Raw genomic sequence first — 12,714 nt, 5'->3', positions numbered from 1 at the left:
AATACGCCACACTCTGACCTACTCCCAATAACCTCTGAATCCCTTATTAGTCAAGATTATGTCTCCCTCTGCCTTAAGTGTTGGAGTTTTGACAGAGCAAATAATGAGAAACTATTTTCAATGGCTGAGTGATCACTGACGACAGTGCAGAGATGTGAGGTGATGGACTTGAAAAACATGAGACAAATCTTTCCTTTGAACACAACAAGCAGTTGGAATACACAGCCTGATAGGGTGTGGAAAAAAGATTCAATTGTGATCTACAAAAGGGGGGGGGAGGATTGCAGGGATCTTGGGCAAGAGCCATCTCATGGGACTAATTGGATTGCACATTGGAGGAGGCAGCACAGTTTTGATTGAACAAATGGTCTCATTTTGTGCTGTACTATTCTGTAATTCTTCGGGTCAGAATCACCTCATTTACCATAATCCTGTACTATTCTGTAATTCTTCGGGTCAGAATCACCTCATTTACCATAATCCATAATTCTGTAATTCTTTGAGTCAGAATCACCTCAGCACAAGCAAGGATAAGGAATAAATGGCAGGATTGTTCACATCCAATGAATTTTTTTCCTAAAGTGAGAAGGATTGTGGTAAATGAGACAATTTAACTGTTATGTCTTGAATTTTTATCACTGTGCTCATTATATCAGTGACAAACATCCACTCCTGGAATTCAAATGGCAGCCTAATGATCAACAATCAACAATTAGGACTGAAGTGTTCCACCTACAGTTTAATTTATGATGGTGAATTGCACAAAACACATGTTTTTCACATCACTGCATTTTGCTTACTGTGAGGTATCTATTAACTGATTTTTTTTTTAAATCAGAATTGAAGGAGAAAAGGCATTTTATAGTGGGTTTGCCCAATTTTGTTTTCTCTTTTCAGCACTGATTACAGAAAAAAAACACAATCTGGCGCAATAACTGAGACATTCCAGCCTAGTTTAAATATAGTTTAGTGAGAGTTCAATTGTCACATATAACACTAATGATGCGAAGGGATAGCAGAGTAGGATTAAAGGAACATCCGTCTTAGAGAAAGCATTTGGCTCTCTCCCAGGCAAATTATTTCAGTATTTTAACATTGCAAACACATAACAGTTGTTTGCTTTGATGATGTGTAAGTTTCTGTTATGTCTGCAGTTCCATCAACCATCTCCGCAATTTACCTCATTATGCATGCATTGCACCTTTCACCTACCGTGTGCTCAACAATGGTGATTTACTCACCACTGCAAGGACTTCCTAGGATTCCCAATGCCATACTTAAAGCCCAGTCATGTGCCAAGTCAAGCACTGCCAGCCAAAACCTGCCCTTTGCAGTGCACGTAGTGGGAAGGGAATGATAAAGAATGCTTCTGAGGACAAATAGATGGCACAAGTGACACTTCATGGCAAATACAAGCTGACATTCTTGAATATGTTGCTATTTTACATCATTTCTAGTCAAATTGACTGTCATTATAATTGCAGCAACAAGAATCAAGAGGCACAGGCCACGTATTCTTAGCACGATGCCATGTCAGAACACTGTACATGGCGCCATACCATGTCAGAACCCTGTCCTTCGCACAGTACCATGTCAGAACCCTATCCTTGGCATCGTACCATGTTGGAACCTAGTCCTTGGCACGGTACCATGTCAGAACACTGTCCTTGGCACCATACCGTGTTGGAACTTATCCTTAATACCATATCATGTCAGAGCCCTGTCTTTGGCACCATATCATGTCAGAACCCTGTCCTTCGATCATACTGTGTCAGAACACTGTCAATGGCACCATACCATGTCAGAACCCTGTCCATGAAACCTTACCATGTTAGAACACTGTCCACAATACTATACCATGTCAGAACCCTGTCTTTGGCACCATACCATGTCGAAGCCCTGTCCTTGGCACCATACTGTGTCAGAACCCTGTGTTTGGCACCATACCATGTCGAAGCCCTGTCCTTGGCACCATACTATGTCGAAGCCCTGTCCTTGGCACCTTACCAAGTCAATGCATTGTCTGAGGGTGTGCTTCCTCTTTCCCTGATCATGGGGTCATGACAAACTGGAAAGTCTTCAAATGGTTGAAAACATTCACTTCTATTCAGCAAAAACAAAAAGACAAAAAAAAGGCTGCATTTGCTTCAGGGAACAAACAAGGACTGCTTGCCTTTTGAGCAACACACAAGTCATGCTTAATGTATGACCACTGCACCCGGTTTACATCTATCAGAAACAGGTGCAGGTGAAGTCCTATCTGGCTTATTGCATCTGATACATCACTATAACATACCAAAAGTAATGTTTCTCCTGCTCAGTGTCTTCATTTTTCTTCTCAGAAAACTGCTGCTGTTCCCCCAGCTCATCAGCATTCATCACATCCTCTCTTTGTCAGTTCCTGTTGTGCCTGGTGCATCATGTCAGGATTATTTGGCCCACTCCATCGGGATTGTTTTTTACCCAGACCCCAAATTGATCCCAGCAGCAGCACCTCATCTTCAGGAGGACCATTGTCTACTCCACGATAGTCCTGATCAAAGAATGGACTGCACTGAATCTACACTTGGCCCCAGTCAAGGGTGTGTGTAGCACAGTCATTAGCCATGGTAGCTGTAGGTAGTCATATCGCCCAGTAACCCGTCCTTATAAGGCATCTGGCCCTTCCAACATGAGAGTTCTCAGGGATATAGGCACATGGTACTTTCCAATATAAGGTATGGTACCAATGATCATAGATGACTTGCACATTGATGGAATGGAATGTGTTTCTATTGATTCAGTCTGCTATATTATAATATGGTGTGTTCAACATGATGTGCATTCAGTCTATCGCAGCCTGCACCTTTGGGGGAAAGCCAGCTATGTTGGCAAAAACTCCTGCCTGGGCTCCAGCTCTGAGCTTATCACAGCCTGACAAGATGAACTGATACGACCTGGCACAAATTCTGCTCGTAACAGCCTTGATACTCTTCTAGGCTGAGGATTGAGAGATCTCACACAGGCTCCCAGTGGATCCTTGGAAACAACCTGATACATAAACATTCAGCACGACTATCGGCTTGAAGACCATCGAGAAAAAAATGGCCATTCACTCCTTCAGGCCACAAGCAATTGGCATAGTTCTGTGCTAGTGTCCCAGGACAGCCTAAGTCTGGGGTAGCAAAGCATCTCACTCATCTGGGGGAGATGCCATCAAGGACGTTAGATTTTGGGCATCCTGTACCACCACCTCATCCTGAGGGGACGTTCGGCTGTGATTTCTTCATGTGGAGGCTGTTCAGCAGCCACTGGAGGTTGCTGCTGCTCCTGGGTTTGCTGGCACATCTCTTTCTCCTCCATATCTTTGTGCCTTCATAGCAACTGCAATGATGACCCCTGCTGTGACTGGTTTCATTGGTTACAGTTCCAATGAACTCGTGTAGACAAAATCAGAAATAGAACTGCCATTTGGTCAAAGCACATACAGTGTGTTCGCCACAGAAGTTGCTGGCACATGGTGGGGGTGTGAGATTGTTGTAGCACAGTGATGTTCAGCAACATGTCCAATCCCTTGACTGGTCACTGCTGACAACCATGACTAGTGCCTGTCCAATGCCGACATCTGTTTGTGTTGGCGGGGGAGTGGGGGGGTGGGGGGCTGTGGTTGCAGACAGTCACTATTCTTGGAGCATAACCTGAGATATTAGGGATTATTGTCCAAGATGGTGGCCAGGAGGATCGAGAATTCAATGAGAGCTGCCAGGTGTACCATTCTGACTTTTACATTAGTTTCTTTCTGACATGTGGGAGAATAGGAAACTGCACATCAATGAGGTGAGATTGACATGTAAACTAATCCAATAAGCCACTTGCCACTCACTGGTGAGAATCTTATTGCACTGTTCAAACCTTGGTTGCATTTTTTTCATGACATTAAGAACTTCATTTCTCTGAAATCGCCTTATGTTCCCAACTGGATTACCATCTCACTCAGAGGCTGGGAAAGTTCAACCCTTAGTTTCTCTTCTTTCTTCAATCTTCATTCAAATATGGAAGAACATGTTTGGTTTATCAACACTGCCAATATACCATGAATATCTTCCCTCATTACTGGGAGGTAAAGCTCATAAAAGCTGATGTGAGTTTGTCATGCAAACACCTATTTTGGATTTAGCTCTGGTGGGTTTTGCAAGGACATGAGGAGAAGGGAGGGAAGCAACTCTTGAGAGGTGGATCAGTATATTTAAATGAGGTTGCATGCCTCAGGTTTTAGCTCATTAATCAACCGCAGACTAGGTTTCCCAGAGCTTGGGATATCCCACAGCTAAAGTGAGACCAGAACTGTTGGCCTCCAGTAAGTTTTCCTGCACTGCCTGTGAGTTAGAAGAAGCAGGAATTCTACCTTCACTGGTAACTGTCCTCTACTTCCAGACTTCCCTCCCTCCATTCAATCTGCCCCCAGCCAGGGTCTCTTAACCAATACCCACTTGGATTTTAATTAGGGTCTCACTCCTCAAGATCCAAGTCATCAAGGCCCCCACCACAGTCTGTCAATCTGCTTCTGCAATTTCTGTTGCCCAATAATCTCCACCTCTGCAGTTTATCCCCTACCACCATATCTTCTCCTCTGCATCCACCCTTCCTCTATCTCTCCCTCCTCTCTGGCCTTCAGCTGTAACCATGTACCATAGGCCTTGCTAACAGACAGTCTCTCAACCTGCTTGGCTATCGAGCAAGGAATGGAGAAAGCATTAATATCTTAGGTTAGTTCACCAAGAACTCCGGCTGATTCCAGGTAGTATATCGTGGTCTCTCAAGATCACCCCATTGCCTCCACCATAAACACTGGGGCCTATATATAGTGTGAATTAACTTCAGTCCATTTCCACCCCCCCCCCCCCGTCTTACCCCATAACCCTTATACCCTTTCCCTTCTCTTGTGAATGTTATTATTTTGGGCAACACAGACACAAAAGATTTCCAAGACAAAAAAAGTGTCCTCAGTCTCATCAGTTGGTTTATGAATTGTTTGAAATCCATGTCCTCGGTTTACTAAAGATGAAATTTTTATAGCTTCAGAGAGAGACAACCCGTGGCAGTTTAACCTGAGGGTCACCACACTTCAGATGAGGTTGAGAAACTGAGATTTTGGCGGTGAGCTCAGCCACTTTGGGAATTGAATGTTGTTGGCATCACTCTTTATTAGAAACTAGCCATCCAGCAAACTAAGCTGACTGACTTCTTACTAACATGTTACTAAAATGAACATCTTCTTATTCACTCTTTCAAAACCATTCATAATTTTGATGGATACATTTGTTTTAAGAGTGTCCAGAATTAATTACAGCATTATTTTATGGACACAGTAAAGTCATTAAACAAAGGACCGCATACTCTTAGGTATATAAATATACATAAACAATAATAGCAAAATAAATATGAACTAGACACTAATGGAGAGAGTGAAGGCTGTCCCGAAATCGCTCTGTTTTACAATTGTCATTTTCATGTATATTTTCAGCTCCAGAGGTTGTTGGACGACAGAAATATGGACGACCAGTTGACTGCTGGGCCATTGGAGTGATCATGTATATACTGTACGTACTAATTCTTCTGGGCTCAGGATTATAGGAGTGTTCGGGAATCAGTTTTTAACATTCTGCTTACTTTCAAGTATATGAAAACAAATTCTATAATAGCCCATGTATTAACATTTAACCGTCGGTATCACCAATTACATTTTATCTCCTTCGCAATTTTTAATGGGTCACACCAATTTTATTAAAATAGCATTCAGCATGTTAATCTAGATAGAGTTGTATAGATGGAATCATCCCTACAGAACAGGGGGAGAGTCAAGTTAAATTGTTCCTGTTAGAATATACACAGCAATACATTGCTTCATTTATTAAACATATATTTACATAAATTTTAAAAGAAAGGTAGGGACAGAAAACAGATAAGTGGTTCTCCTTTTTCCTAACCCAGATCAGATGCTGTAGAATACAAAATTTGACAATGTGATAAATTACAATGAGTATTACGCAAAATTGTAAAAGAACATACAAGCACCGGCAGCAAGAATATATAGATATCAGCAGGTTGGGCAGCTATGTGGGAAGTATAGCTCCAGTGCACGAAAATAGAAAGTAATACATTTCCAAAATGCAATGCCTTAGATTGAAATAGGTTGTTCACAGATATTGGGCAAGAGTAACCACATAATAACCATATGCAATAGATGTAAGTGCTGAAGGAACCATTGCCTAGTAAAAAGAGTTAGCTTCTTCACATGAGGAATGAACAAAATTGGGGACAAACTAAAAGAAGCTTCCTCTAATTCACAGAGTATCATCCCAATAAGACTCTGATAGAGAGGTTGGAGGCGAAAAGGAGAGAAGATTTGTTTTTACTAAAGAAGGCAGTGGCATAGTGGTCATGTCACTGAATTAGTATCTAAAGGCCCAGTTAATGTTCTAGGGGGTTTGAAATCTGCAATTAAAATCTAGTTTAGTGGTGATGATGTAACCACTATCAATAAAAAAAAACCCAACAGGTTCACTAATATCCCTTAGGGAAGGAAATCTTCCGTCCTTACCTGGTCTGGGCCCATTTGTCAATCCAGACCCACAGCAGTGTGATTGGATCTCAACTTCACCCTAAGATGGCCAAACAAACCAATCGTTCAAGGGCAATGACAGATGGGCAACAAATGCTGGCTTTGCCGGTGATGCCAACATCCCATCAAATATAAAACAAAATCTTGATTTATGAACATATAAATTAGGAGCAGGAGTAGGCCAATTAGCCCCTCAAACCCACTCCACCATTTAATAAGAGCTGATCTGATTGTGGTCTCTCAAACTCCATTTTCCTGTGAATACCTGACAAACTTTGAATCCATTGTTGGGTCAGAATCTATCTATTGCTGCTTTTAGAGTATTTAATGATGCTGCTTCCACTGTTTTCTGGGAAGAGAGTTTCTTAAATTCAAGACGTTCTGAAAAGGTGTGAGAGATTTCGGAACAATGTTTACATTTTGGGTTGTTTAGTGCTTTACCATTACTCCAAGAGGATCAAGCCTAGATGTTTCAGTTATTAAATTGCAAGAGAGATGCCAGTTATAGATTCATAGAGTCGTAGAGATGTACAGCATGGAAACAGACCCTTCGGTCCAACCCGTCCATACCGACCAGATATCCCAACCCAATCTAGTCCCATCTGCCAGCACCCGGCCCATATCCCTCCAAACCCTTCCTATTCATATACACATTCAAATGCCTCTTAAATGTTGCAATTGTACCAGCCTCCACCACATCCTCTGGCAGCTCATTCCATACATGTACCACCCTCTGCGTGAAAAAGTTGCCCCTTAGGTCTCTTTTATATTTTTCCCCCTCACCCTAAACCTATGCCCTCTAGTTCTAGACTCCCCAACCCCAGGGAAAAGACTTTGTCTATTTATTCTATCCATGCCCCTCATAATTTTGTAAACCTCTATAACGTCACCCCTCAGCCTCCGACGCTCCAGGGAAGACAGCCCCAGCCTGTTCAGCTTCTCCCTATAGCTCAAATCCTCCAACCCTGGCAACATCCTTGTAAATCTTTTCTGAACCCTTTCAAGTTTCACAACATCTTTCCAATAGGATGGAGGCCAGAATTGCATGCAGTATTCCAACAGTGGCCTAACCAATGTCCTGTACAGCCGCAACATGACCTCCCACTTCCTGCACTCAATACTCTGACCAATAAGGGAAAGCATACCAAATAACATCTTCACTATCCTATCTACGTGGGACTCCACTTTCAAGGAACTATGAACCTGCACTCCAAGGTCTCTTTGTTCAGCAACACTCCCTAGGACCTTACCATGAAGTGTATAAGTCCTGCTAAGATTTGCTTTCCCAAAATGCAGCACCTCACATTTATCTGAATTAAACTCCATCTGCCACTTCTCAGCCCATTGGCCCATCTGGTTCAGATCCTGTTGTAATCTGAGGTAACCCTCTTCGTTGTCCACTACACCTCCAATTTTGGTGTCATCTGCAAACTTACTAACTGTACCTCTTATGCTCGCATCCAAATCATTTATGTAAATGACAAAAAGTAGAGAGCCCAGCACCGATCCTTGTGGCACTCCACTGGTCACAGGCCTCCAGTCTGAAAAACAACCCTCTACCACCACCCTCTGTCTTCTACCTTTGAGCCAGTTCTGCATCCAAATGGCTAGTTCTCCCTGTATTCCATGAGATCTAACCTTGCTAATCAGTCTCCCATGGGGAACCTTGTCGAACGCCTTACTGAAGTCCATATAGATCACATCTACTGCTCTGCCCTCATCAATCTTCTTTGTTACTTCTTCAAAAAACTCAATCAAGTTTGTGAGACATGATTTCCCACGCACAAAGCCATGTTGACTATCCCTAATTAGTCCTTGCCTTTCCAAATACATGTACATCCTGTCCCTCAGGATTCCCTCCAACAACTTGCCCACCACCGAGGTCAGGCTCACCGGTCTATAGTTCCCTGGCTTGTCTTTACCGCCCTTCTTAAACAGTGGCACCACGTTTGCCAATTTCCAGTCTTCCGCCACCTCACCTGTGACTATCGATGGTACAAATATCTCAGCAAGAGGCCCAGCAATCACTTCTCTAGCTTCCCACAGAGCTCCCACAGATTTGCACTCATTAAAGCAGGTAAGGAGATTCTTCAATGTAATCACAGCAATATAGACAATGGAGAAGTCAGTGATAACAAAAAGGAACAGTGTCAGGAGTAGACAAGCATCCTGAAAAATTCCAGAAGTTGGAATATACGCTGGACAGCCCAGAAGTGCCATTGCATGATCGGAAAGGATAGGATCCTGGTTTGATTTAAGACCATAGACCATAAGACATAGGAGTGGAAGTAAGGCCATTCGGCCCATCGAGTCCACTCCGCCATTCAATCCTGGTTGATGGGCATTTCAACTCCACTTACCTGCATTCTCCCCGTAGCCCTTAATTCCTTATGATATCAAGAATTTATCAATCTCTGCCTTGAAGACATTTAGCGTCCCAGCCTCTACTGCACTCTGCGGCAAAATTTGCTGCTTATCTGGTCACGTATTACATCAAGGAAACTGGTAAATGGGAAAAATAAGCAGCATCTATTAAAACAGAGCTCAGCATTAATGCAATCAACAAAGCAGCTTGTTTGAAAAATTCAAATTAGACATTCCCTTAGTAACAAATCAGCAACACTTTTTTGTCAATTCCTATTTGGATGTTCAACAAAGCACCAGTTGACAGTTTATTTCCAAAAGATGGCAAGAACTGCATTCCGTGATAGTCTGTTCCAAGTGGGTTGGCAGCCAGCATGCTAGTTTCAGATAGCAACCTGTTCCAATCAGATCCATGTTCACTGTCTGAGGTGGCAGCTAACAGCTCTGAGTGTCAAGAACTTTGTCTTCAGATGCACTTACTCACACTCAGCCATTGAAAGTCGAGCTGCTCCTGGAGCATAATTTTTAACTCAGTAATTTATTGACCTCTCATGAATTCAGCTCTCCCCGGGTAATGCTGGGAGGAACTGCAAGGTTTGCAATAGACTCAATTTTTGGGACTTGTCACGCAGCTCACGGGGCACAGCAGTGTTGCCAAGTAACCAAATGTCTGTATTTACCAGGAAGAAGGAAACATAACAAACATAGAAAATAAAGTAATCCTTTGAGCTTGCTGTGCCCATTCGAATGATCATGGCTGATCACCCAACACAGGACGCTGTTCCCACTATCACCTCCAGCCTTCAATCCCTACAGCCTGAAGAGCTATACCTAACCTCTCCTTGAAAACATTCTATGTGTTGACCTCAATAGCTTTCTGTGACAAAGAATTCCACAGGCTTATCAATCTCTGGCTGAATAAAATCCTCTTCATCTTATTCCTAAATAGCCTTTCCCTCATGTCCTTAGTTTGAAACCCCTGGATCTGGAATCCCTCGTCATCAGGAACATCCTTCCTGTGTCCTGTTAGAATTTTATAGGAAAACAATGTTGAATGCAATATTCCAGGCATCTCGTCAGAGTCCCGTACAACTGCAGTAAGACATCTCTGCTCCTGTACTCAAATCCTCTTGCTAGGGAGGCCAACGTACCATTTGTCTTCTTCGCCTGCACGCTTATTTTCAACTTGTGTATAACGACACTCTGGTCTCATTGCACCTCCCCCTTTCCCAGTCTACCACCATTCGTGGTGCCAAGGCTTTATCCTGTTTGGTGTTGAGGTAGCATAGGCAGCATGATCAGAAGAGAGCACAAACCATTCAGTTTAAAATCTAGACTGAATGCAGCATGGATTGATGGAGTGAAATGCTTCTCTCTATCTTTCTGTCAATTTGTAAGGATCTCAGCTGAAATAAGGACTGAGCAAATCCAATGCAGTTTCCTGCTAAGGAAAGCAAAAATGACGGCCATTAATAAACTGAGCATCTCACTCAAGCAATTCATATGGATGGCCCATGTAGAAAGAGAAATCATGGTTTTTCCAAGTCTGATGTTAAGATTCATTGTTCATTCTCACATGGTTCTAGGTGTAATCTGCTGTCTCAGCAAACAATGCTGACAAAGTGGTACAGAAGTAGAATCAACAAGTTTCTGTCATGAACATTAATCCGGATAGCAAAGGCAGTGTTGTGTACCATCTCAATGTGCAGCACAGCAGCCCAGCAAGGCTCTTAGGACAGCGCTTTCTAAACTTGCAACCTCGACCATCTAGAAGGATAAGGGCTGGACATATATTGGAACACTGCTTCCTGCAAATTTTCCTTTTACATACCAATACTGAGTTGGAGCTAGTCACAGTCCTTTCACTGTCGCTGGTTGAAATCACGGAATTTCCTTCCTGTTGTCACTGTGGGTGTCCCGACACCAAATGCCCTCTTGAATATCTTTGGGCAGTGCTTTCTTGCTCTGTAGAAAAGATCCTCACCTCATATTTGCTTCTTTTGCAAATCATTTTAAATCTGTGTCCTCTCCTTCTTAATCCTTTTATGAACAGGAACAGCTTCTCCCCATATAATTTGTCCAAATCCATCATGCTGCCTCATCTTAGTTTGTGGGCTAAGTGTTGGTCAGGTCACTGGGGAGAAGTTCCCTGCAGCTCTTTGAAGACTTTGAAGGCTATGGGATATCTTTTGTTCATCTAAAGAACAGGATCAGTTTAAAATCCCGTCCGAAGGCTGGTACCACAACCTTGTAACATGTCCTCGTTATTGCATTGATTACTGTACTCAGGTTTGCTATTTGAATCCAACTAATGGAAACTCCTGCCTCACAGCACCAGGCACCCAGTTTCGATTCCAGCCTTGGGCGACTGTCTGTGGAGTTTGCACATTCTCCCTGCATCTGTATGGGTTTCCATCAGGTGTTCCGGTTTCCTCCTACAGGCCAAAGAAGTGCAGGTTAGGTGGATTGGCCATGCTAAATTGTCCCATAGTGTCCAGGAATGTGTAGGTTAGGTTGGTTAACCATGGAAAATGCCAGATTATAGGGTAGTAAGTAGGTCTGGATGGGATGCTCTTCAGACAGTGGGTGTGGATGCTTCCACACTGTAGGGATTCTAAGAATCTTTTAGAATTAAGGTTGTTCTTTTTCCGTCAGGTTATCAGGGAACCCACCTTTTTATGATGAAAATGATGATGAAGATTATGAAAACCATGACAAGAACTTATTCCGAAAAATTCTAGCTGGGGACTATGAATTTGATTCTCCATACTGGGATGACATTTCAGAAGCTGGTAAGCATTGAATTGGTGCTTTACGACATTGAAACAGGAGTAGGCCATTCAGTCCCATTTACTCTCCCTTGAAATCCCTTGAAATCCTCTCCAAATAGAAACCTTATTGATGTCAGCCTCAAAGTGATAATTATCCCCCATTAGGATCTTTTGATGGTGAGGACTCCAGATTTCTACTACTCTTTAAGTGTTTAATATTTTCAGTGTGCAACCCGAACTTTTCAAACCTTTTGGTAAAGTTAGATTCTCTCCCTTAAGATTTAAAGAAATACCAGTAAATCTCAGAATTAAAATTACCTAATGTAATAATTGTTCTCAGATTTCAATCAGTGAAGACAGTGTTGCTACTGGGAGGGAAGTTGTCATTGGATCTAATAATCGAGAATCTAAGTTTGAGGTTCCGACGACATGGGTTCAGATCTCATAATGACAGAAGGTGAATTCAATAAAAATCTTGAACAACAAAAACATAGAATCAATTCTTGTAAAAGCCCATCTGGTCCACTAATGTCCTTCAGGGAAGGAAATCTGCTGTCCTTGACCAGCCTACATGTGACTCCAGACCTGCTGCGATGCGGCTGACTGTTAAGTGCCCTATGGGCAATAAATGCTGGTTGAACCAGCAAAACTCACATCCAATGTACAAAAAGAAAAATACTGGATTTGGCTGAAAATTAACTGCCATCCAGAGATGTCATATTTTGATAGTACCTTTCAAATCTCAAAGGTGCCAATGTACTCAACAGCCTTTTGAAACGTAGTCATTGTTGTTTTGAGGCAAAACATGACATACAGTTCATCTACAACAGTAAGAACCCATGACCGGCCGACTACTCAGTTAATCCGATTCTGGTTGAGAATTACTGTGGTGAGTTATGCTGGTGAGGGGCATTTATGGGTTAATCCTTGATGAAAAGGCTTCAAAGCCATGTGTGTACCTGGGTGAATAGTATCAGT

The 12,714-nt window shown here is 42.5% G+C and overlaps 1 protein-coding gene across 2 annotated transcripts in view; it reads left to right on the top strand.

Moving 5' to 3' along the window:
* The window catches only part of LOC122558854 (caM kinase-like vesicle-associated protein), a 155,839-nt gene that overhangs the window by 132,172 nt on the left and 10,953 nt on the right, over window positions 1–12,714 (top strand). For both annotated transcript variants that reach the window (XM_043707701.2, XM_043707702.2), the window contains exons 7-8: window positions 5,504–5,579; window positions 11,621–11,757. In XM_043707701.2, the coding sequence (XP_043563636.2) occupies window positions 5,504–5,579; window positions 11,621–11,757 (213 nt within the window). The remainder of the gene's footprint in view (window positions 1–5,503; window positions 5,580–11,620; window positions 11,758–12,714) is intronic.

The sequence above is a fragment of the Chiloscyllium plagiosum genome, unplaced genomic scaffold, assembly GCF_037043375.1.
Source record: "Chiloscyllium plagiosum isolate Xiang-an unplaced genomic scaffold, Cpla_swu_hap1 HiC_scaffold_14, whole genome shotgun sequence".
NCBI lineage: Eukaryota > Metazoa > Chordata > Chondrichthyes > Orectolobiformes > Hemiscylliidae > Chiloscyllium > Chiloscyllium plagiosum.
The sequence above is the reverse complement of the archived record's forward strand: the minus strand, read 5'-3'. Positions and strand labels throughout refer to the sequence as shown.